At 34.3% G+C, this 26,563-nt stretch overlaps 2 protein-coding genes across 2 annotated transcripts in view; one reads left to right on the forward strand and one right to left on the reverse strand.

Moving 5' to 3' along the window:
• The window catches only part of LOC136039940 (uncharacterized), a 113,986-nt gene that overhangs the window by 31,175 nt on the left and 56,248 nt on the right, over window positions 1–26,563 (reverse strand). The window lies entirely within an intron of this gene.
• Window positions 21,774–26,563, forward strand: part of LOC136040028 (caldesmon-like) — a 46,057-nt gene continuing 41,267 nt past the window's right edge. Inside the window, exon 1 of the mRNA XM_065724094.1 lies at window positions 21,774–22,042. Within this exon, the coding sequence (XP_065580166.1) occupies window positions 21,774–22,042 (269 nt within the window). The remainder of the gene's footprint in view (window positions 22,043–26,563) is intronic.

Here is a 26,563-nt window from a genome sequence, read left to right on the forward strand (position 1 = left end):
GTTTGGTTTGGAATGGTTTCTAAACCAAAGATACTACGTTCTTTTTCTTAGTTAAACATTAAGAAATCCAAGTCATTTTTCAAAATTTAACCTTAACGACACCTACTGATACTGAAAAGGTGGCAAATGTAAATCCTACTTCTTCTACATCACTTTGAACAACACCAAGCACATGGAAAGAAGACCCCCCCCCTCAGAAATGAAATACAAGCAAGAAAAGTGAAAAAATGTCTCTATCCAAGTACCAAAGAGCCAACAGTTGATTTTAGATTGGTATTCCACACTTTGAATCCATCAGGAACTGCTGATAACAAAAAAGGAGCCCTATAGAAATTTTCTAAAAACAAAAATTGGCAGCACCAATTGTTCTGGAGGGAAGGCAAAGGCTAACAAACATGTTAATTTTTACTCCATCTAGAATGTGCAAAAAGAAAAGAAGGAAAGCGTTTCAAGAAGACACAAGAAGACTCCTTATCCAAGAATAGGGGCAATTTCTTGGAAATAAGTAAGCTTTTCTCGAAGTACGACAAGATGTTTAGCACGCAATTAAAAAAAAAAAAAAAAACATTTGAATTATTGCAATAAAGACATCCCAAATGAAATCATGATATGACAGCATGCCTTAACTAAATTAAATTGTTTGATAACTTCCAATCCTTTTCAATTTCACCACTCCTAAATTGGACTACAAAAAATTGAGAACATGCCGTGGCTCTCCGTCCCAGCCTGGTGGTCAGCCGTCCCAGCCTGCCCCCTCTATAGCATAAATCATTAGCTATGCCAGTGCCAGTAATTAATCTTTATTTCTAATTTTGACTTACTGATTTCTTATGGTCTTAGATTGACATCTAAATGGCTATGAAATTTTAATCTTGATTTTAACACAATTCAGTCAACAATAAGCGTATTCCAAACTGAGACATACAGGCTACCCCCAGTGGCATACACAAAAAATAATTAGGGGGGGGGCCTGGGTCAACTAACGGAAAATGTTTAAAAATTGCTTAAAAAAAACTGGTATTTTAAGGAAAAATTTTAAGCTTTTCAGCAGATGTTTTATTGGGGAGGGGAATAGCCCCTTTAGGACCCCATGGGTGCCCGTCTGATTACCTCATATCCAATTTACATGAGTCAGAAGTATAGCTATATTGCCAAAGGTCTTCTACCTCAAAGATTTATTGATGCAAGACTTGTTCATAAATCTTGAAGATAATTGGACTGATAGAATCAGAGCATAAGCCCTGCATAACCAATTCGTCGCTATCTTGTTATAAGGTATCGATAAAACCTTTACTGCATTACCCATAAATGTAATTGTTTATAACCCATTTAAAAGTCAATATTCTGAGGGTCATAAAGATAAATGATCGCCGATGTTGTAGTTATCAGTTTTTAGTTCATACCAAATGCCCAGATGATGTGTCCTATCTGCTCGGGCCACAAGTGTTATTAGATTTCCGACACCAAGACAAAAATGCTAACCGTTGTAACTTTATCCATTTTGACGATGCTCAAGGAACCAATTCACAATAAGTTTTCCGAGGGAAGCTAAGAGCGAAGTTGAAACTTATAACGAAAAAAAATAATTTCTTCCCAGCCTATCTACCATATATCAATAAAACTAGTGCAGATAAATGAACTGGGGATATTTCCCTATGTTTGTTAGATTGCAAAAAACTAGCACTTTACTGTAAACACAAAGTCAAGTGTAAAAATTAAGAATAATGATTTAGGTCAGTTAAATACATATTATGCCTGTATTTTTTTTTGCTTTCTTACTCAACAAATTTTTTCAGGATATAATTTTAAAATATACGTAAATATGAATCACGAAGTACCTAAAATTTAATTTCTGGATTAATTGAAACCAGCCCAGTAACTTATTTAATATTGGCAGAAAATTTACAATTTATATATGTATATATATACTAGCTGTTGGGGTGGCGCTTCGCGCCCCCCCCCCGCGCGTAAGTCGTTACGCGCCATATTAGTTACGCGTCATTGTAGTTGTGTCCCTATGTCCCACCTGTGAATACATATATATATATATATATATATATATATATATATATATATATATATATATATATATATATATATATATATATATATATATATATTATATATATATATATATATATATATATATATATATATATATATGTGTGTGTTTTTAACTACTTAAAACTTGCGAATATACAACATTCTTTGCTGTCCCATTGTCTGTGCATATAAATAGATTGTCAGGTTTACCGACTCTTGAACATGCAACATATAATGGTCCATGGGAAAACAATCCGTATTCAGATCTATACCTCATAATTCTAATGATTGCCCTTGAGCTTTGTTGATGGTGATTGCTAATCGATCATTCCTTGTGTCGCCGTCGTCATATATATCCCCCTGTGCCCCCCGGCGTCCCCTTTGTAGTTGTGTCCCTGTGTCCCGGTCGTCATTTATATTCCCTGTGTCCTGGTTGACATTTGTGTCCCGGTGTCCCAGTCTGTGATTTCTTTTTGAGTGTCCCGGGCGTCATTTATATTCCTTGTGTCCCGGTCGTCTATTATATCCCCCTGTGCCCCCCGGCGTCCCCGTTGTAGTTGTTTTCCTGTGTCCCGGTCCTCATTTATATTCCCTGTGTCACGGTCGTCATATGTATCCCGGTGTCTCGGTCTGTATATACATTCGTTTTTTTAGTTTTGTTTTCTACTTTATTTTTCATTTTTTTCCTTTTGTATTTTTTTTCTTTTTTAGCTTTTTTTTTAGTTTTTTAGATTTTTTATTATTTTTTAGTTTTTTTTTCTTTTTAGTTTTTTTGTAGTTTTTACCTTTTTTTTAGTTTTTTTAGTTTTTTTTACTTATGTCCTGGTCGTCACTTATACTCCCTGTGTCCCGGTCATAATTTGTGTCCCGGTGCTTTGCTGATGGTGATTACTAATTAAACCTTCCTTTTGTCCCGGTCGCTTTCTCTTTGAGTGTCCTCATTTATATTCCCTATGTGCCGGTGTCCCGGTCGTCATTTGTGTCCCGATGTCCCGGTCTGTAATTTCGTCAGTTGAAAACATGACGTCATTCGAACACAAACATGACATCACCCGACAGACAGACCCACACACACACAGACAACTTATTTATATATATATATATATATATATATATATATATATATATATATATATATATATATATATATATATATATATATAGAGTATGACTATGAAGAACGTTGGAGCTCTTCAGGAATATTTGTCTTTTTCCAATTTCACTTATTTGGTTTATTCTTTTAGGCATATTTTGTAGTATCTGGAAAGGAGTTCGTTCAACAGATCTGGAATAGAAAGCAAAATTTCGCTAAAAAATATCCCATGCTAAATTCATTACTGGAAAGTGTACCGAAAGAAAATGCTCTATCCAGGTTGCACAACAGGCTTGCTACTTGTCCTCACAAAGAAGACCCACCAAGTGAAACGTCAATTCGACGCGTCCTGTGTTACAAATGGCTCAAAGGTTAGATACCAATACAGTTATGAAAACTCCTATCTTGCCCATGAGAAGCTTTTGGTACAGAAAGCTGGACTTGGCGTCTCCTCAAAGCCCGCGCTCCGCCGTGTAGATCATACTACAACACCATAGGCGGGAACACAATTTTGTTTTGTCGCATACACAGCTTAGATATCAATATTGGTATCTACGCTGTGCTGCCAGTTGCCATTTTCCTGTCTCCAGCCACCAGCATCGCTACCGCGCACCGTGTCCCGAAAACAAATCGAGTTTTCATAAGTGTATTGGTATCTAAGCTGTGAAATGGCTTTGCATGATCTTTATCCTATCGCTTTTATGAAGTATTAAATAAAAAAACTAGTTTTTTTAACTGAAAGTAAGGAGCGACATTAAAACTTAAAACGAACAGATATTACTCCGTATATGAAATGGGTTGTCCCCTCCGCAGTCCCTCGCTCTTTACGCTAAAGTTTTTAATTGTTTTAAAAAGTAGAATTGTGACAAAGAATCAAACTTTAGCGTAAAGAGCGAGGGACTGCGGAGGTGACAACCCAATTCATATACGGAGTAATTTCTGTTCGTTTTAAGTTTTATTGTCGCTCCTTACTTTCAGTTAAAAAAACTATTTTTTTTTATTTAATGCTTAAAAAGATTTTTTTATCACTTAAAAAGAGCACTAGAACTTTCCATTTCCGCAAGAATGAGCCCTCTTGCGACACTCTAAGACCACCTGGTCGATACGATTACCCCTGGGGAAAAGAAAAAAACAACAAAGAAACAAATAAACACCCACCCGTGATTTGTCTTCTGGCAAAAAATATGAAATTCCACATTTTTTAGATAGGAGCTGGAAATTCTTACTATAGAGTTCTCTGATTTGCCGAATGCGATAGTGTGATTTTCGCTAAGATTCTATGACTTTTAGGGGATGTTTCCCCCTTTTTTCCAAAATAGGGCAAATTTTCTCAGGCTCGTAACTTTTGATGACAAAAACTAAATTAATTGAAACTTATATATTTAGAATCAGCGTAAAAAATCGATTCTTTTGATGTATCTTTTAGCATCAAAATTCCGTTTTTTAGAGTTCCGTTTACTATTGAGCCGGGTCGCCCCTTACTACAGTTCTTTACCACGAGCTGTTTGAAAAGAAAATAATTCGGTATTTCGGGGCTTCTGACATTATTACTACTTTGCGGAAGTTAGGCTCAAAATTGAAAAAGGATTATATTATTTCTTTGGGCCCCTTCCACCTCTTAGTTCGTTTATTTTCCCGTTAGTTTTCATCTGTTTTCGCTTTATAGTTGTGTTATCTCTTAGAAGTTCTTTCGTTAGTTGAGTTATGGTTGTGGTATATATATTTTATCGCTCGTATAGTTGTGTTATTTTCAAATTATACTCCATAATAGAGAGGCTCCGAACACCTAGCATTGTATATTAAGCTCTTAATTTGAAGTTTTTTCTAACGTGACCAGATTCGTCCTGCGCCCTTTTCATTGAATTTTTTCCCCCATGGCATATTTTTCCAAGGAAAGATCCTCCCACATAGCCCCCTCCCTCAACCCTACCCCCAAAACCAAAAAAATCCCCCTGAAAACGTCTGTACAATTCCCAATAACCATTATTATATGTAAACACTGGTTGAAGTTTGTAACTTGCAGCCCCTCCCCCAGGGACTGTGGGGGAGTAAGTCATCCCCAAATACATAGTTATTATGACTTCGACTATGCTGAACAAAATGGCTATCTCAAAATTTTGATCCGCTGACTTTGGAAAAAAATGAGCGTGGGAGGGGGCCTAGATGCCCTCCAATTTTTTTGGTCACTTAAAAAGGGCACTAGAACTTTTCATTTCCGTTAGAATGAGCCCTCTTGCGACATTCTAGGACCACTTGGTCGATACGATGACCCCTGGAAAAAAAACAAAAAAAACACGATTTGTCTTCTGGCAAAAAATGCAAAATTCCACATTTTGTAGATAGGAGCTTGAAACTTCAACAGTAGGGTTCTCTGATATGCTGAATCTGATGGTGAGATCCTACGACTTTTAGGGGGTGTTTCCCCCTATTTTCCTAAATAAGGCAAATTTTCTCAGGCTCGTAACTTTTGATGGCTAAGACTAAACTTGATGAAACTTATATATTTAAAATCAGCATTAAAATGCGATTCTTTTGATGTAGCTATTGATATCAAAATTCAATTTTTGAGAGCTGTGGTTACTATTGAGCCGGATCGCTCCTTACTACAGTTCGTTACCACGAACTGTTTGATTCACTTATAAGTGGGAGCTCAGGTAAAATTACTTGACTCTTTTTTTTAATCACCAAAATGTTCAATCCACTTCGTTAGAAAAAGGCCAGTAATAGTATAACCAACCCAAAAATTATACCGAACTGATTTTATTAAAGTTAGCTATAGGTTATTAGCTAAAGTTAGCTATATGGTTGCCTTTCGATAGTTACTTTTAAGTGTATTAATTCAAAAATAATTCTAACAAAACAAGTTTTTTAAAGAAAATTAAAGAGCTAAATTAAACAAAAAACGAGCAGAAAGAAAGCCGAATAATTTTCCAAGCGTAAAATACCTCAAATCGCCGTCAATCAATAAATAAAACCCAAAACGAAGAGAAATTAAAATAAATAACCAAGTCAATCTCAAAACGAGCCAAAACTAAAATAACTAGGGCTGAGGCCTCCACGCTTTCTAAAGACCAGAACATAACTTGCATTAGTAGAATAAGGCAGTTAAAGTTTATTGCACATTGAACACCCCGATATCGCCATCTATTTATTTAGCTATCTTTAGAGAGCCCAGAGGATTTTTTTTTATATTGAGGGATAGTAGGGAATTAGGAACGCCACATAGGGTTCACAGGGGTAAGGTTGCCGTACCTTATAGCAGGATTCTGCGTGATTCGTAAAATTATTTTTCTTTGGACCTAGTAACCCCTAAGAGTGTTTAATTCTAAGAGACCCTATCGTAATCAATCAGCCTAGGAGACTGTTCTTAAGCGCAAAGCACAAATTGTATCTATGGCCTTTGACAGCCTAGATACACTAGCATTCTTTTGATTTCTAATAGCAGAAGTATTAACAGTAGCAGCCTTGAAGGTTTCAACTCTTAGTACTGCTAGTACTAACAGCAGTAGTAATACGACTAGTAGTAATAGTATACATATATTGTAATTTTATTAGCTCAACATTCGCCTCAGCATTCCCTGAAAGCTTCAACCCATTGCTCTAAGCCGTTTAGGTATACTTCTAATATGGCCATTTGACAACTTACATACCTACATAGTTAGGTATAATTTAAGAGACCCCTGACAAGTTTGTTTTTTTAATATCTTCCTTAATATCCTTAGCCTTAATAGTAGTGCTAGAATTGGTAGGGGTAGAACACAATCATGGATTACTTTATGATTGGTTCAACCAACATTGATTGAGCTAAATGAAAACTGCATTCTTAAATTGTAATTTCTCTTCGCATCTTCTCTCTCTCTCTTTTAGTTCTCTTTATATTTACAGAAGACATCAATAAATCTTAAACGGGAACTGATTTCCCACATTTGCTTTTTATTTTGGACCAGAATTTCCCAAACTTTATCAAACAGTACGAACTGTAACGAACTGTAGTAACGAACTGTAGTAAGGAGCGACCCAGCTCATCAGTAACCGAAACTCTAAAAAATGGAATTTTGATACCAATAATTACATCAACAGAATCGAATTTTAATGCTGATTTTAAAAATGTAAGTTTCATCAAGATCAGTTATACCCATCAAAAGTTACGAGCCTGAGAAAATTTGCCTCATTTTAGAAAATAGGGGAAAACACCCCTAAAAGTCATACAATCTTAACAAAATCACACCGTCAGATTCAGCGTATCAGAGAACCTTATTGTAGAAGTTTCAACCTCCTATCTACTAAAATGTTGGAATTCCGCATTGTTTGCCAGACGACAGATCGCGGATGCGTGTTTATTTGTTTTTGTTGCTTTTTTTCCCCAGGGGGGATCGTATCGACTGAGTGGTCCTAGAATGTCGTAAGAGGGCTCATTCTAACTGAAATTAAAAGTTCTAGTGCCTTTTTTAAGTGACCAAAAAATTGGAGGGCACCTAGGCCCCCTCCCACGCTCATTTTTCCTCAAAAGTCACCGGATCAAAATTCTGAGATAGCCATTTTATTCACCATAGTCGAAAAACCTAAAAACTATGTCTTTAGGGACGACTTACTCCTCCGCAGTCCCGATGGAAGGGGCTGCAAGTTACAAACTTTGACCTGTGTTTACATATAGTAATGGTCACTGGGAAGTGTAAAGACGTTTTCACGGGGATTTTTTGTTTAGGGGGGGGGGGTGGGGTAATTTGAGCGGGGGGTTACGTGGGAGGATATTTCCATGGAGAAACTTTTCATGGGGGAAGAGAATTTCAATGAAGGGGGGGCAGGATTTTCTAGTATCGACGAGGGTTGAACCCCCTCATACACGCAATAAAAACATACGAATATAGAAGTTCGTTACGTAAATTAATTCGTAAGTTACGTATATTTTTTACCAATGAAAACGTTTGTAAAAAATTAAAAGTTTTAGTTTTTTTTAAGTAATCAAAAAATTGGAGGGGAACAAGGCCTCCTCCCTCGCTCCTTTTTTCTCAAAATCTTCCGTTTAATTGCAATTAATTAATACGCAAATTTTGTTTTAATCATTTATGTGCGGAGAGCCAAGATTAAAACATGCATTAATTCAAAAACGTCCAGAAATTAAATAAAAAACAAGTTTTTTAAATGAAAGTAAGGAGCAACATTAAAACTTAAAACGAACAGAAATTACTCCGTATATGAAAGGGGATTTTCCTCCTCAACGCCCCGCTCTTTACGCTAAAGTTTCTTACTGTTTTAAAAATAGAGTTAAGAGAAAGAGCAAAACTTTAGTGTAAAGAGCGAGGCGTTGAGGAAGAAAAGCCCCTTTCATATACGGAGTAATTTCTGTTCGTTTTAAGTTTTAACGTTCCTCCTTATTTTCATTTTAAAAAACTTGTTTTTTTATTTATGAGGGAAAGGACGTATTCTAAATTTCTTTTCAATTTTCTCTGGCACACTGAGTGCCATATCTTAGTGCCTATTTGTCGTTGCCTCATATACTATCTTTATAAGTGAGCAATACTTGTGTATATATTTATTTATGTATTTTTATCTCAAAAACGGCTCCATTATTTTCTGGAAAAATATCATCCTGAACCATCTAGATACGTCAGAAATTTGGTAAAATTTGTTAAGAGCCTTAATTTTAGAAAAAAAATATATATGAATGACATCATTTTTAAATAAATCAGTATTACAATGAGGTTATCATACTTGTAACACTTACGTGGAGAAATCAAAGGTTTTCATGTATGGAGAATTTTACATTGAATTGATTAAGGAGTAGAAATCGTAAATAGTATAAATTGTGGTTAAAAATCAGACTTGCTTGAGTAATGAAAGGTTTTTGATAAAACAGCAGCATGAAAAGACATTAAACTGCTTAAAGAACAAAAAACTGGTAATTGCAAAAATATTTTCATGTATTTTAACGAGGGATGGCAACAATTCAAAAACCTTAAAAAGTATTAAAAAGTTTAGTATAGACAATCTCCTTTTCTTTGCAACGGTAAGATTTTGAACTTGAGTACCTTTGCATTTGGCACAAAGTCTGATCCACTTCACCATCATAAAGTACGAGATATGTCACACGACTGAACATAAACAAGGACATAATTACCACAAGGAGGATTGAACTCTTTCGTATTAGAAAGGGACGCTCATAGCCACTGTTCTGTGGCAATTTAGACAATCGGCGCTAGAAATTGGACTTGCTTCACTAATCAAATGTTCTTGAAAAGCTGTGGGGATGATATGCACTTGTCACACTTATAAGGAAAAATTAAAGATCTTCACAAATGGAGAAGTTTACATTAAACTGTTTAAAGAGCAAAGAACTGGTAGTTGTAGAAACATTTGTATACATTTTGACAAAGAATCGCAACAATTCAAAACCTTAAAAAAGGAAACCTGAAGTTGGAAGCTTCGTAGACGATCGATGTTAGAAATTGGACTTGCTTCAACGTTCAAATATCTTTGAAAAGACAACAAGAATAATGTAAAATACCAACTGTGATTAGTAATTTTACAAAAGGCATTTTAAGTAGTTTCTTAATGCCTAGAGCAAATACAGCTAGTAAACAGAGTAACCATAATGCCTAGACGATGAAGTTTAGAATAGTTTGACGTGGAGCACATAAAATACTATTTTCATTTCATATTCCTTGAAAAACATTTCTAAGTTAAAAAGACACGTATACAAATGTTGTTATTCTAAAAGAAAGAAACTTCTGTTATTCTAATTTTTGTTGTGGTTATTCTAGAAGAAAGAGACATGAAAAAAAGTTGAAGGATTTTTTTATCGCAAAAGTTTTTATGTAAACTGCAAAAATATTTATGGCACCAGAGTATTAATTTTATTGTTTTAATTCAAACTTGAAAAATATCTGAAAATCAATGAAAAAACGCCCAAGAATTAAATAAATTTCAATACAAGACCAAAAATTAAAAGAATTAAAATCAAATACCCAATAACAATAAAGCGAGTTATTCGCCAATATCTGCGATTCGTACAAAATCTAAACAAATATAAACTGCCATCGACGGATGCTAACGAACAACTGAGAAACAAAAGAAAAAAATTCACTCACTCAAATCAACGAGGGAGCAATTGAATAAATTGAAGAGCTAGGTATCCTGATTTCTGATTTTAACCATTGCATTTCTTGCGGATACCCTTTGAGACCTGAGGGGTTGATGACGTATAGTTATTCAACGTTTATTTTAGGGATTATTGAATCATCGGCTTCTCTTTTGAGAAGACCCATGTATTCTTAAGTCATCTGAATCTCTGTTAAATCGTCACCTAAATGTTGTTATATATAAACTTCAACAGCTTCTCTATAGTGCTGGATAATACCTTTGTCAAGCGAAAGTAGGCTATATATATATATATATATATATATATATATATATATATATATATATATATATATATATATATATATATATATATATATATATATATATATATATATATATATATACTAGCTGTTGGGAAGGGCCCTACACCTACGCCTAGTTGGTGGGGGCCCTACGCGCCCACCCAAACCCCCCCCCCCCCCAAGCCCCCCCGCGCGCGTAAGTCGTTACGCGCCATATTAGTTACGCGCCATTGTAGTTGTGTCCCTATGTCCCACCTGTGAATATAGATATATATATATATATATATATATATATATATATATATATATATATATATATATATATATATATATATATATATATATATATATATATATATATATATATATGTTTTTAACTACGTAAAACTTGCGAATATACAACATTCTTTGCTGTCCCATTGTCTGTGCATATAAATAAATTGTCAGGTTTACCGACTCTTGAACATGCAACATATAATGGTCCATGGGAAAACAATCCGTATTCAGATCTATACCTCATGATCCTAATGATTGCCCTTGAGCTTTGTTGATGGTGATTGCTAATCGACCATTCCCTGAGTCGCCATCGTCATAGATATATCCCCCTGTGCACCCCGGCGTCCCCTTTGTAGTTATGTCCCTGTGTCCCGGTCGTCGTCATTTATACTCCCTGTGTCCCGGTGCTTTGTTGATTGCTAATCGAACATTCCTTTTGTCCCGGTCGCTTTCTCTTTGAGTGTCGTCATTTATTTAGATTGTCAGGTTTACCGACTCTTGAACATGCAACATATAATTGTCCATGGGAAAAACAATCCATATTCAGATCTATACCTCATGATTCTAATGATTGCCCTTGAGCTTTGTTGATGGTGATTGCTAATTGAACATTCCCTGTGTCCCGGTCGTCATTTATATTCCCAGTATCCCGGTCGTCATTTGTGTCCCAGTGTTCCCCTTTTAGTTCTTTTTTATTGGTTTTCACCTTTTTTTAGGTTTTTTAGTTTTTTTCTTTTAGTTTTTTTTGAAGTTTTTATCTTTTTAGTTTTTTTATTTTTATTTATATTTTTTTAGTTTTCTTTTTCTCCTTTATTTTTCAGTTTTTTTCCTTTTTTTTAGTTTTTTTTTCTTTTTTAGTTCTTTTAGTTTTTACCTTTTTTATTTTTTTTTAGTTTTTTAGATGAAAATTTTTTTTTGTTTTTTTCCTTTTTTTCTTTTTAGTTTTTTATTGGTTTTTACCTTTTTTTTAGCTTTTTTAGTTTTTTTTCGTTTTTTCTTTTTACTTTTTTTTTAGTTTTTATCTTTTAGTTTTTTTTGAAGTTTTTATCTTTTTAGTTTTTTTATTTTTATTTATATTTTTTTAGTTTTCTTTTTCTCCTTTATTTTTCAGTTTTTTTCCTTTTTTTAGTTTTTTTTTCTTTTTTAGTTCTTTTAGTTTTTACCTTTTTTAGTTTTTTTTTAGTTTTTTAGATGAAAATTTTTTTTAGTTTTTTTCCTTTTTTTCTTTTTAGTTTTTTATTGGTTTTTACCTTTTTTTTAGCTTTTTTAGTTTTTTTTCGTTTTTTCTTTTTACTTTTTTTTTAGTTTTTATCTTTTTTATTTTTTTTATTTTTATTCTTAATATTTTTTTAGTTTTCTTTTTCTCCTTTATTTTTCAGTTTTTTTCCTTTTTTTAGTTTTTTTTCTTTTTTAGTTCTTTTAGTTTTTACCTTTTTTAGTTTTTTTTAGTTTTTTAGATGAAAATTTTTTTTAGTTTTTTTCCTTTTTTTCTTTTTAGTTTTTTATTGGTTTTTACCTTTTTTTTTTAGCTTTTTTAGTTTTTTTCGTTTTTTCTTTTTACTTTTTTTTAGTTTTCATCTTTTAGTTTTTTTTGAAGTTTTTATCTTTTTAGTTTTTTTATTTTTATTTATATTTTTTTAGTTTTCTTTTTCTCCTTTATTTTTCAGTTTTTTTCCTTTTTTTAGTTTTTTTTCTTTTTTAGTTCTTTTAGTTTTTACCTTTTTTAGTTTTTTTTAGTTTTTTAGATGAAAATTTTTTTTAGTTTTTTTCCTTTTTTCTTTTTAGTTTTTTATTGGTTTTTACCTTTTTATTAGCTTTTTTAGTTTTTTTTCGTTTTTTCTTTTTACTTTTTTTTTAGTTTTTATCTTTTTTGTTTTTTTTATTTTTATTCTTAATTTTATTAGTTTTCTTTTTCTCTTCTATTTTTCAGTTTTTTCCTTTTTTTTAAGTTTTTTTTAGTTGACGTCACCTGATCCATCCACAGACAGACAGACAACTTATTTTTATATATATAGATATAGAGTTGTCTGTCTGTCTGTCTGTGGATCAGGTGACGTCATGTTTCTGTGTCGGCTGACGTCATGAAATTAGTTGTCGTCATTTTTGCTTTGACGGTGACGTCATTAATAGTATTTAAGACATGCGTTCACGGAAAAATGTTTAATTGTAAAATGACTGAAGGTTCGGCGATATGTACTTCATAGTGACGCTGAAAAATAAGGAAGAAAAAAAAAACTGAAAAAATGTAAAAAACTAAAAAAAACTAAAAAGAAAAAACACTCAAAGATAAATTACAGACCGGGACACAAATGACGACCGACACAGAGGGAATATAAATGACGACCAGGAACCTTAAAGAAAAATTACAGACTGGGACACCCGGACACAAATCACGACCGGGAATATAAATGACGACCGGGACGCAGGGACACAACTACAACGGGGACGCCGGGGGCACAGGTGGGATATATAATTGACTACTGAGACACAGGGATTGTTTGAATAGAAATTACAGACCGGGACACCGGGACACAAATGACGACCGGGACACTGGGACACAGGGAATATAAATGACGACCGGGACACTCAAAGAGGAAATACAAACTGGGACACCAGGACACAAATGACGACCGGGACACAGGGAATATAAATGCTATTTATATGCACAGACAATGGGACAGCGAAGAATGTTGTATATTCGCATGTTTTACGTAGTGAAAAATATATATTTATATCTATCTCTATTCACAGGTGGGACACAGGGACACTGCTACAATGGCGCGTAACTAATATGGCGCGTAACGACTTACGCGCGCGGGGGGGCTTGGGGGGGCGCGAAGCGCCCCACCAAATAGGTGTTGGGGTGGCGCGAAGCGCCACCCCAACAGCTAGTAAATACATATATATATATATATACTAGCTGTTGGGGTGGCGCTTCGCGCCACCCCAACACCTAGTTGGTGGGGGCGCTTCGCGCCCCCCCCAAGCCCCCCCGCGCGCGTAAGTCGTTACGCGCCATAATAGTTACGCGCCATTGTAGTTGTGTCCCTATGTCCCACCTGTGAATATAGATATATATATATATATATATATATATATATATATATATATATATATGGTTTTAACTACGTAAAACTTGCGAATATACAACATTCTTTGCTGTCCCATTGTCTTTGCATATAAATAGATTGTCAGGTTTACCGACTCTTGAACATGCAACATATAATGGTCCATGGGAAAACAATCTGTATTCAGATCTATACCTCATGATTCTAATGATTGCCCTTGAGCTTTGTTGATGGTGATTGCTAATCGACCATTCCCTGTCCCGGTGTCCCGGTCGTCATTTATATCCCCCTGTTTCCCCCGTTGTAGTTGTGTCCCTGTGTCCCGGTCGTCATTTATATTCCCTGTGTCCCGGTCGTCATTTGTATCCCGGTGTCCCGGTCTGTATATACATTCGTTGTTTAGTTTTGTTTTTCTCCTTTATTTTTTTCCTTTTTTTTTCTTTTTTAGTTTATTTAGATTTTTAGATTTTTTAGTTTTTTTATTAGTTTTTAGTTTTTTTTTCTTTTTAGTTTTTTTGTAGTTTTTACCTTCTTTTTAGTTTTGTTAGTTTTTTTTTTTACTTATGTCCTGGTCGTCATTTATACTCCCTGTGTCCCGGTGCTTTGTTGATTGCTAATCGAACATTCCTTTTGTCCTGGTCGCTTTCTCTTTGAGTGTCGTCATTTATTTTTTTCTTTTTTAGTTCTTTTAGTTTTTACCTTTTTTAGTTTTTTTTTAGTTTTTTAGATGAATTTTTTTTTTAGTTTTTTCCTTTTTTTCTTTTTAGTTTTTTATTGGTTTTTACCTTTATTTTAGCTTATTTTTCAGTTTTTTCCTTTTTTTTTAGTTTTTTTTTATTTTTTATTTTTTTTTAGTTTTTTACCTTTTTTTAGTTTTTTTATTTTTTTTATTTTTTTAGTTTTTTAGCTTTTTTACTTTTTTTATTAGTTTTTAGTTTTTTTTGTAGTTTTTGCCTTTTTTTAGTTTTTTCAGTTTTTTTTTTAGTTTTTTATTGGTTTTTACCTTTATTTTAGCTTATTTTTCAGTTTTTTCCTTTTTTTTAGTTTTTTTTAGTTTTTTAGCTTTTTTATTAGTTTTTAGTTTTTTTGTAGTTTTTGCCTTTTTTTAGTTTTTTTAGTTTTTTAGCTTTTTTATTAGTTTTTAGTTTTTTTGTAGTTTTTCCCTTTTTTTAGTTTTTTTCTTTTTAGTTTTTTTGTAGTTTTTACCTTCTTTTTAGTTTTGTTAGTTTTTTTTTTTACTTATGTCCTGGTCGTCATTTATACTCCCTGTGTCCCGGTGCTTTGTTGATTGCTAATCGAACATTCCTTTTGTCCTGGTCGCTTTCTCTTTGAGTGTCGTCATTTATTTTTTTCTTTTTTAGTTCTTTTAGTTTTTACCTTTTTTAGTTTTTTTAGTTTTTTAGATGAAAATTTTTTTTAGTTTTTTCCTTTTTTTCTTTTTAGTTTTTTATTGGTTTTTACCTTTATTTTAGCTTATTTTTCAGTTTTTTCCTTTTTTTTTAGTTTTTTTTTATTTTTTATTTTTTTTAGTTTTTTACCTTTTTTTAGTTTTTTTAGTTTTTTAGCTTTTTTACTGTTTTTATTAGTTTTTAGTTTTTTTTGTAGTTTTTGCATTTTTTTAGTTTTTTCAGTTTTTTTTTAGTTTTATATTGGTTTTTACCTTTATTTTAGCTTATTATATATATATATATAAAGAACCAGAGTTTGTATTTCCAGCAGTAATTGGATGTCCAGTAGATTACCGCAAAGTGGCTTGAACTCACATCCTTCGAATTCGAAAGAGAGTATCAAAGCCAATGTACTACGGTAACTGCTACTACATTTTGTATTATTGAATACTTGATTAATTTAAAGTGATTGGGGTATCTGTTTTAAGGTTTTCGAATTACTTTAATCTATTGTCAATATATATTGAAATATTTGTGCAATTCCCAGTTTTTTTTTTTAGTTTTTTCTTTTTTTAGTTTTTAGCTTTTTTAGTTTTTTTTTAGTTTTTTATCTTTTTTTTTTACGTTTTTTCTTTTTAGGTTTTTTCTTTTTTTAATTTTTTTAATTTATAATTTTTTTTTTTAGTTTTTTCTCTTAGTTTTTTTTTAGTTTTTTACCATTTTTCTTTTTCGAATTACTTTTATCTATTGTCAAAATATTTCGAAATATTTATGCAATTTCCAGTTTTTACATTCTAGTTTGTTTTCTTTTATATATATAGAAGATATAATCTAGCGTAACGGACAGACAACTTATTTTTATATATATAGATATATATATATATATATATATATATATATATATATATATATATATATATATATATATATATATATATAAACTACCTAAAACTTGCGAATATACAACATTCCCATTGTCCCATTGTCTGTGGATATAAATAGATTGTCACGTTTACCGACTCTTGAACATGCAACATATAATTGTCCATGAGAAAACAATCCGTATTCAGATCTATACCTCATGGTTCAAATGATTGCCCTTGAGCTTTGTTGATGGTGATTGCTAATCGACCATTTCCTGTGTCGCCGTCGTCATTTATATATCCCCCTGTGACCCCCGGCGTCCCCGTTGTAGTCGTGTCCCTGTGTCCCGGTCGTCATTTATATTCCCTGTGTCCCGGTCGTCATTTGTGTCCCATTGTCCCAGTCTATAATTTCCCTTTGAGTGTCCCGGTCAACATTTATATTCCTTGTGTTCCGGTGTCCCGGTCGTCATTGGTGTCCCGGTGTCCCGGTCTGTATATATATTCGTTTTTGAATTGGTCTTATTTTTAGTTTTTAGTTTTTTACTTTTTTTTATTTTTTTAGTTATACCTCATGATTCTAATGATTGCCATTGAGCTTTGTTGATGGTGATTGCTAATCGAACATTCCCTGTGTCCCCGTCGTCATTTACATATCCCTCTGTGCCTCCGGCATCCCCGTTGTAGTTGTGTCCCTGTGTCCTGGTCGTCATTTATATTCCCTGTGTCCCGGTCGTCATTTGTGTCCCAGTATCCCAGTCTGTAATTTCTCTTTGAGTGCCCCAGTCGTCATTTATATTCCCTTTGTCCCGATGTCCCGGTCGTCATTTGTGTCCCGGTGTCCCGGTCGTCATTTGTGTCCCGGTGTCCCGGTCTGTAATTTCTCTTTGAGTGTTCCGGTCGTCATTTATATTCCCTGTGTCCCGGTCATCATTTGTGTCCCGGTGTCCCGGTCTGTAGTGTCATCTTATAATGACGTCATATACAAAACTTTATATACTTATAATGACGTCAAATGCAAACCTACAAACAAATAAACTTACATATATAAAACTTATTTTTATATATATAGATAGATACAGTTTCTTTTCCAGTTTTTTTCTTTTTAGTTTTTTCTTTTCTTAGTTTTTTCTTTTTTAGTTTTTTCTTTTTTAAGTTTCTTCTTTTTATTGATTTGTTTTCTTCAATTTGTCAATGTTCATTCTAACATTGACACTTGGAAAAATCTTTACGAGCCAAGCAAGCTAAAGCTCTAACAATTTATAATAAACCTCGAAATTTGGGTGTCTGTTTTAAGGTTTTCGAATTACCTTAATCTTTTGTCAAAATATATTGAAATATTTATGCAATTCCCAGTTTTTTTTTTAGTTTTTATTTTTTAGTTTTTTAGCTTTTTTTAGTTTTTTTCTTTTTAGTTTTTTACCTTTTTATTTTTTAATTTTTTACATTTTTACTTTTTAGGTTTTTTCCTTTTTTATTTTTTTTTAATTTTTTAGTTTTTTTTAGTTTTTTTACTATTTTTCTTTTTTCAGTTTTCTTTTTCTTCTTTATTTTTCAGATGTCATATGCAAACCCTGAAAACATAAATACATACAACTTATTTTTATATATGTAGAAGATATAATCTGGCGTAACAGACAAAGTGTAACATACATGACACACAGACAACTTATTTATATATAGATTCTAGCTGTTAGGGTGGCGCTTCGCGCCACCCCAATACCTAGTTGGTGGGGCGCTTTGCGCCCCCCAAGCCCCCCGCGCGCGTAAGTCGTTACGCGCCATATTAGCTACGCGCCATTGTAGCTGTGTCCCTGTGTCCCACCTGTGAATAGAGATAGATATAAATATATTTTTTTAACTACGTAAAACATGCGAATATACAACATTTTTCGCTGTCCCATTGTCTGTGCATATAAATAGCATTTATATTCCCTGTGTCCCGGTCGTCATTTGTGTCCTGGTGTCCCAGTTTGTATTTTCTCTTTGAGTGTCCCGGTCGTCATTTATATTCCCTGTGTCCCGGTATCCCGGTCTGTAATTTCTATTCAAACAATCCCTGTGTCTCAGTCGTCAATTATATATCCCGCCTGTGCCCCCGGCGTCCCCGTTGTAGTTGTGTCCCTGCGTCCCGGTCGTCATTTATGTTCCCGGTCGTGATTTGTGTCCGGGTGTCCCAGTCTGTAATTTTTCTTGAAGGTTCCTGGTCGTCATTTATATTCCCTCTGTGTCGGTCTTTGATATGTTTTGACTCTCGCTGTCCAGGTGGATTTTCATCTAACTGCGCGGTTTTGTGTTCTTTAGCCGCAAGCCTGTTTTCTTGCTGTTCTTGTGATTCCCCGGCACGCTTTCTTTTCTTACGTTCTCTATCAGCTGCAAGCCTGTTTTCTTGCTGTTCTTATGATTCCTCGGAACGCTTTCTTTTCTTACTTTCTCTATCAGCAGCAAGTTTTTTGGCATAAACTCTTTGAGCAGCTTCCTCGGCTGTTGCCATTGTAGGTTCTTCAGTCATTTTACAGTTAAACATTTTTCCGTGAACAAATGTCTTAAATACTGTTAATGACGTCACCGTCATAGCAAAAATGACGACAACTAATTTCATGACACATGTCGAAACAGCAGCGATACGGTTAGGTCAAGGCATTCCCAAATCCTGAAGAGGTTTGTTTGCCATACGTACGCACAAATCTTCTATAATAACTAAAGTCTAGTTATAAATTTCTGATGTAAAATAAAAAGTCATATCTGACGTCTCTAACTGTTTTCGATGGAGTATATCTTCGGACATTTTTGACTTATATTTTTCCAAAAACTCTGTAGGAGCTGATGGAGAGCAAGCTGTTAAAATGATGCCAAACAATGCACGAATTTGACTTGGGGTTGACGTTTCGCACGCGTCATTGATGCAGTTATCCCAGCGTTGGTCATTATCCAATAAATTCAGAGCTTGGCATGCACTACGGTGAGCATCATGTATAGTACCGTTTACAGTTCTCAAATACTCAAAGGATGTCGGACCGGGTACATTCACCAAAAGCAGGCGCAGAAAAAAGCATTCATGTTGATTGGGGTGAACGGTGTAGAGTCTTCCTATCGTGGTATTTTTGAAGATGGTAGGTTGGCCGTCGACTGACTTACCCTGTTTTTGACGTTCAAATACTTTATTTTTAGTATTCCACGTGTATTTTTCTTTTTAGTATTTTTTTGGTTTTTTACATTTTTTCTTTTTCAGTTTTCTTTCTCTTCTTTATTTTTCAGCTTCACTATGAAATACATATCGCCGAACCTTTGTTTTTTTAACTAAAATCTGGTAGGCATTGATGACCTAATCCAAGTCAAAATCGCAAACCCAATCATCATCGCTATCATTTTCAGTTTTGATATGTTTTGACTCTCGCTGTCCAGGTGGATCTTCATCTAACTGCGCGGTTTTGCGTTCTTTAGCCTCAAGCCTGTTTCCTTGCTGTTCTTTTGATTCCTCGGCAAGCTTTCTTTTCTGACTTTCTCTATCAGCAGCAAGTTTTTTTGGAGTAGACTCTTTGAGCATCTTCATCGGCTTTTGCCATTGTAAGTTCATCAGTCATTTTAAACTTAAACAGTAATAGATTTCTACGTGAACACATATGTCTTAAATATCTTTAATGACGTCACCGTCATAGCGAAAATGACGACAACTAACTTCATGACGTCAGTCGACACAAAAACATGACGTCACCTGACAGACACACAGACAGACAACTTATTTATATATATATATATATATATATATATATATATATATATATATATATATATATATATTTATATATTTATATATATATACTAGCTGTTGGGGTGGCGCTTCGCGCCTTCCCAACACCTAGTTGGTGGGGGCGCTTCGCGCCCCCCCCCCCCAAGCCCCCCCCGCGCGCGTAAGTCGTTACGCGCCATATTAGTTACGCGCCATTGTAGTTGTGTCCCTATGTCCCACCTGTGAATATAAATATATATTATATATATATATATATATATAATATAAATATATATATATATATATATTATATATATATATATATATATATATATATATATATATATATATATGTTTTTAACTACGTAAAACTTGCGAATATACAACATTCTTTGCTGTCCAATTGTCTGTGCATATAAATAGATTGTCAGGTTTACCGACTCTTGAACATGCAACATATAATGGTCCATGGGAAAACAATCCGTATTCAGATCTATACCTCATGATTCTAATGATTGCCCTTGAGCTTTGTTGATGGTGATTGCTAATCGACCATTCCCTGAGTCGCCATCGTCATTTATATATCCCCCTGTGCACCCCGGCGTCCCCTTTGTAGTTATGTCCCTGTGTCCCGGTCGTCATTTATATTCCCTGTGTCCCGGTCGTCATTTGTGTCCCGTGTTCAGTCTGTGATTTCTCTTTGAGTGTCCGGGCGTCATTTATATTCCTTGTGTCCCGGTGTCCCGGTCGTCATTTATATCCCCCTGTGCCCCCCGGCGTCCCCATTGTAGTTGTGTCCCTGTTTCCCGGTCGTCATTTATATTCCCTGTGTCCCGGTCGTCATTTGTATCCGGTGTCTATTTTTTTAGTTTTCTTTTCTCTTATTTTCAGTTTTTTCCTTTTTTTTAGTTTTTTCTTTTTAGTTTTTAGTTTTTTTTATGTTTTTTACCTTTTTTTAGTTTTTTTAGTTTTTTTAGTTTTTTAGCTTTTTTAGTTTTTTTATTAGTTTTTGTTTTTTTTTTAGTTTTTGCCTTTTTTTAGTTTTTTTCAGTTTTTTTTAGTTTTTTAGTTTTTTACCTTTTTTTAGTTTTTTTTAGTTTTTTTAACTTTTTTAGTTTTTTTCTTTTTAGTTTTTTTGTAGTTTTTACCTTTTTTAGTTTTTTTTCTTCTTTTGTATTAGTGTGAAATAATTCAGACGTCATATGCGGACAAACACGACGTCACTCGACAGACAGACAGACAGACATAACCCACAAACAACTTATTTTTATATATATTTATTCATATTTTTTAGTTTTCTTTTTCTCTTTTATTTTCAGTTTTTTCCTTTTTTTTAGTTTTTTTCTTTTTTAGTTTTTAGTTTTTTTTAGTTTTTTACCTTTTTTTAGTTCTTTTTAGTTTTTTTAGTTTTTTAGCTTTTTTAGTTTTTTTATTAGTTTTTATTTTTTTTGTAGTTTTTGCCTTTTTTTTATTTTTTTCAGTTTTTTTTTAGTTATTAGATTTTTACCTTTTTTTTTAGTTTTTTTAGTTTTTTTTTCTTTTTAGTTTTTTTTGTAGTTTTTACCTTTTTTAGTTTTTTTCTTCTTTTGTATTAGTGTGAAATAATTCAGACGTCATATGCGGACAAACATGACGTCACCTGATCCACACACAGATCCACACACAGACAACTTATTTTTATATATATAGATAGATATAATCTGGCGTAACGGACAGACAACTTATTTTTATATATATAGATATATATATATATACATATCTATATATATAAAAATAAGTTTTCTGTCTGTCTGTCTGTCAGGTGACGTCATGTTTCTGTGTTGTTTGACGTCATTAAGTTAGTTGTCGTCATTTTTGCTTTGACGGTGACGTCATTCAAGATATTTAAGACATATGTTCACGTAGAAATCTATTAATGTTTAAGTTTACAATGACTGATGAACTTACCATGGCAAAAGCCGATGAAGATGCTCAAATAGTCTATGTCAAAAAACTTGCTGCTGATAGAGAAAGTCAGAAAAGAAAGCGTGCCGAGGAATCAAAAGAACAGCAAGGAAACAGGCTTGAGGCTGATAGAGAAAGAAAGAACAGAAAGCGTGCCGAGGAATCAAAACAACAGCAAGGAAACTGGCTTGAGGCTGATAGAGAAAGAAAGAACAGAAAGCGTGCCAAGGAATCAAAAGAACAGCAAGGAAACAGGCTTGAGGCTGATAGAGAAAGAAAGAACAGAAAGCGTGCCGAGGAACTACCAGAGCAACGCGGAAGCAGACTTGCTGCTAAAAGAGAAAGTGAAAAAAGAAGGCGTGCCGAGGAATTACAAGAACAGCAAGAAATCAGGCTTGCTGCTGATAGAGAAAGTAAGAAAAGAAAGCGTGCCGAGGAATCAGAGCAACCTGAAAGTTATTGCCTGGCATTCAGGTACAACCCAGTCGATGATTATAGCTTGAGTAGATGTGTTCAAATCGGGACAATGTCTAAAATTTGTCCCTATTGCTAGGCCTTGAAATTCAATGGTGAAACAATGGGAATGTGTTGCGCCTCAGAAAAAGTTAAACTTCCTCTATTGGCTGCACCACCAGAGCCATTGAAGACTTTCCTTACTGGAACTACGTCAGAATCTAAGCGGTTTTTGTCACAAATCAGAAAATACAACTCATGTTTCCAAATGACGTCGTTTGGAGCCCAAATCGAAAATCCAGATCAATTTATGTCTACTTTCAAAGTAAAAGGGCAAATTTATCATAGAGCAGGGTCCCTTCTACCATTCTCAGGCGAGAAAAATAAATTTTTACAATTGTACTTCATCAGTGATAGAAATTCTGAATTTAATGCACGTTGCGAAATTCTCCCAACGTTGAAAGGACAATCGTTTCCCAATTGCAACATCTTTTCCACGAAAATAATAATTTAGTGCGTCTGTTCAAAACAGCCATCGATTTGATGCCTACTGATACGCATAAAATTTTTATTTCCGCTGACAAAACGCCTCCTGGCCAACATGTGCGTAGATACAATGCTCCAACTATCGACGAAGTGGCAATCGTTATGGTCGGTGATCAGTTTTTGCCTCGAGATATTATTCTTCATAAGCGAAACGCTCAGTTGTTAAGAATTGCTTAAACTCATCGATGCTACGATGCCCTACAATATCCTATCATTTTTTGGGATGGAGCCGAAGGCTATCACTTTAATATTAAATTGATGAATCCAGCCACTAACAAAGAATGAATAAGAAATGCAGTGCAATGCATTATTATTCCTATAGACTAATGATTCGGCAGAATGAATAAAATTATATTTTAAAATGCCGTGAATTGTTTCACCAATTTGTCGTTGATATGTATGCTAAAATTGAATCAGAACGTTTGCTATAGCAAACGTTCTGATTATATATATATCCGTTCTGGCGGATATATATATCCGCCTGAATCAGACCAAGCTCCGCTCTTAACAATACATTCATTTGCGAGATGCAGTTATAAATGACGGTAATACCACAAAACGTTGGAAGATTAACAATTTTACCTTCGTCATATGCTGGCAGTCCCCGTCATATGCATGAATATGCTCAAGATGCTATTGCGTATGTTCGTCTCTATGGTCGTCCAGATTTATTTATTACATTTACATGTAATCAATCTTGGGACGAGATACTGCAGCTTTTACTTCAAGAACAATCGGCGGTTCATAGGCATGACATTACGGCCCGTGTGTTCCGGCAAAAGTTGAAATCACTGATAAACTACATAGTAAAACTTGAAGTGTTTGGGTCAGTGCAATGCTGGATGTACTCAGTGGAATGGCAAAAACGAGGTTTGCCACACGCCCATATACTAATCTGGCTAAATAAAAAATTACTTCGAACGAAATTGATGATGTGATTTCTGCTGAAATACCTGATAAAAATGTCGATAAGGGGTTACATGATATTATTGTAAAAAATATGATACATGGACCTTGCGGTGCACTGAACGAAAATTCACCATGCATGACCAAAGGAAGGTGCACAAAGCAATATCCTTGACTTTCAGTATCCAACACAATTACTGGCAATGATGGTTACCCACAATATAGAAGAAGATCTACTGAAGATGGCGGTAAAACAGAAATAATAAAGAAGCGCAACGGTACCACCATCGAAGTATATAACCAGTGGGTTGTTCCATACTCCCCATTATTATCAAAAACATTTAATGCACACATAAACGTTGAATACTGTAACTCCGTAAAGGCAATCAAATACATATATAAATACGTCATTAAAGGCAGTGATATGGCAGTTTTTGGCTTGCAGCCCGAAATCAAAGATTTCGACGAAATCGTACAATATCAGGCTGGAAGATACATAGGCAGTAATGAAGCTGTTTGGTGAATTATTTCATTTCCGATACATGAACGTAGTCCAGCTGTTGTTCACTTAGCGTTACAGAATGGTCAACGTGTTTATTTCTCGGAAACCAACGTGCAACAAAGAGCCCTGAAACCACCGGATACAAAATTAACAGCTTTTTTTTCGCCTTGCAAAAATGATTCTTTTGCAAAAAAACTGCTGTATACTGAAGTGCCTTCGTATTACACGTGGAATACTAAAAATAAAGTATTTGAACATCGAAAACAGGGTAAGTCAGTCGACGGCCAACCTACCATCTTCAAAGATACCGCGATAGGAAGACTCTACAACCGTTCACCCCAATCAACATGAATGCTTCTTTCTACGCCTGCTTTTTGTGAATGTACCCGGTCCGACATCCTTTGAGTATTTGAGAACTGTAAACGGTACTATACATGACACTTACCGTAGTGCATGCCAAGCTCTGAATTTACTAGAGAATGACCAACACTGGATAACTGCATCAATGACGCGTGCGAAACGTCAACCCCAAGTCAAATTCGTGTATGTTTGGCATCATTATAACAACTTGCTCTCCATCAGCTCCTACAGAGTTATGGAAAAAATATAAGTCAAAAATGTCCGAAGATATACTCCATCGAAAACAGTTAGAGACGTCAGATATGACTTTTGATTTTACATCAGAAATTTATAACTACACTTTAGTTATATAGAAGATTTGTGCGTACGTATGGCAAACAAACCTCTTCAGGATTTGGAATGCCTTCACCTAACCGTATCGCTGCTGTTTCGACTTGTGTAGAATTGGATCGTGAACAAAGTTACAGTACGAGTGATCTATTGTCGTATGTACAAAATAACATTTCCAAGTTAACGTCGGAACAAAAAGACATTTATGACACGATAATGCATTGTGTCGATAACAACGTTGGAGAAATTTTCTTTTTGGATGCGCCAGGAGGTACTGGTAAAACGTTTGTGATAAAACTGATTCTGGCATTAATTCGATCAAAAAATGATATAGTGTTGGCAATTGCGTCGTCCGGAATAGCCACAACATTGCTAACTGGTGTAAGAATTGCTCATTCCGCTTTGAAATTGCCTCTGAATTTGCATTCTACAGAAACTCCCATGTGCAATATTTCCAAATCATCTGGGATGGGTAAAGTATTGAAGCAATGCTAACTTATTATTTGGGATGAGTGCACAATGGCACACAAAAAATCGCTCGAGGCTCTGGATCAATGCTGAAAGATTTGAGAGGAAGTCGAAACCCTTTGGCAGCACATTAATATTGCTTGCGGGAGATTTCAGGCAAACATTACCTATAATACCTAGATCAACTACTGCAGACGAAATGAATTCTTGCCTGAAAAATTCTAATTTATGGGCACACGTAAAAACATTAAAATTAACTACAAATATGCGTCTCCGATTGCAAAACGATGACTCTGGTCCAACATTTTCAGATAAATTGCTGGCAATTGGAAACAGAAAGCTCCTAGTAGACTCAATTTCAGGACGTATACAACTACCTGCTGATTTCTGTAATTAGTGACGTCCAAAAATGAATTGATTGAAAAAGTATTTCCGAATATTCTAAAAAATTATAAAAATAATAAATGGCTAAGTGAAAGAGCGATTCTCGCACCCAAAAATATAAGACGTCCACGAAATCAACAATATTGTTTTGACCAAGATTCAAGACCAGGCAGTCCTTACAAGTCAGTCGACACAGTTTTGGAACCAAATGAAGCGGTTAATTATCCATCTGAATTTTTAAATTCCATAGATCTTTCAGAGTTTCCACCACACGTGCTACAACTAAAAATAGGCGTACCAATAATACTTTTAAGAATTATCAACCCACCAAAGCTTTACAATGGCACGCGACTTGCCGTAAAAAAAACAATGGAAAACCCTGATAGAGGCCACAATCTTGACAGGGCCTTTTGAGGGTGAGGCTGTTCTTATTCCTCGCATTCCCATGATTCCAACGGATCTGCCTTTTCAATACTGATTGTTTTTCCCATGGAAAAAGATCGAATTTTCCCATCGAAAGTTGCATGTTCGAGGGTCGGTAAACCTGACAATCTATTTATATGCAGCGACAATTGGACAGCGAAGATGTTGTATATTCGCAAGTTTTACGCAGTTAATTTGTATTGTATCTATCTATCTATCTATCTATATAAAAACGAGTTGTGTGTATGTATATTTGTTTGTTTGTAAAAAAGAGCGTTTGCATATGACGTCATTATTAGTACATACGGCTTTGTATATGTACAGACAATGGGAAAGCCAAGAATGTTGTATATTCGCAATTTTTACGTAGTTTAAACTCCTACAGTCGAAATAAATGCTCGCCT

This window comes from Artemia franciscana, chromosome 20 (assembly GCF_032884065.1).
Source record: "Artemia franciscana chromosome 20, ASM3288406v1, whole genome shotgun sequence".
In the NCBI taxonomy this organism is placed as follows: domain Eukaryota; kingdom Metazoa; phylum Arthropoda; class Branchiopoda; order Anostraca; family Artemiidae; genus Artemia; species Artemia franciscana.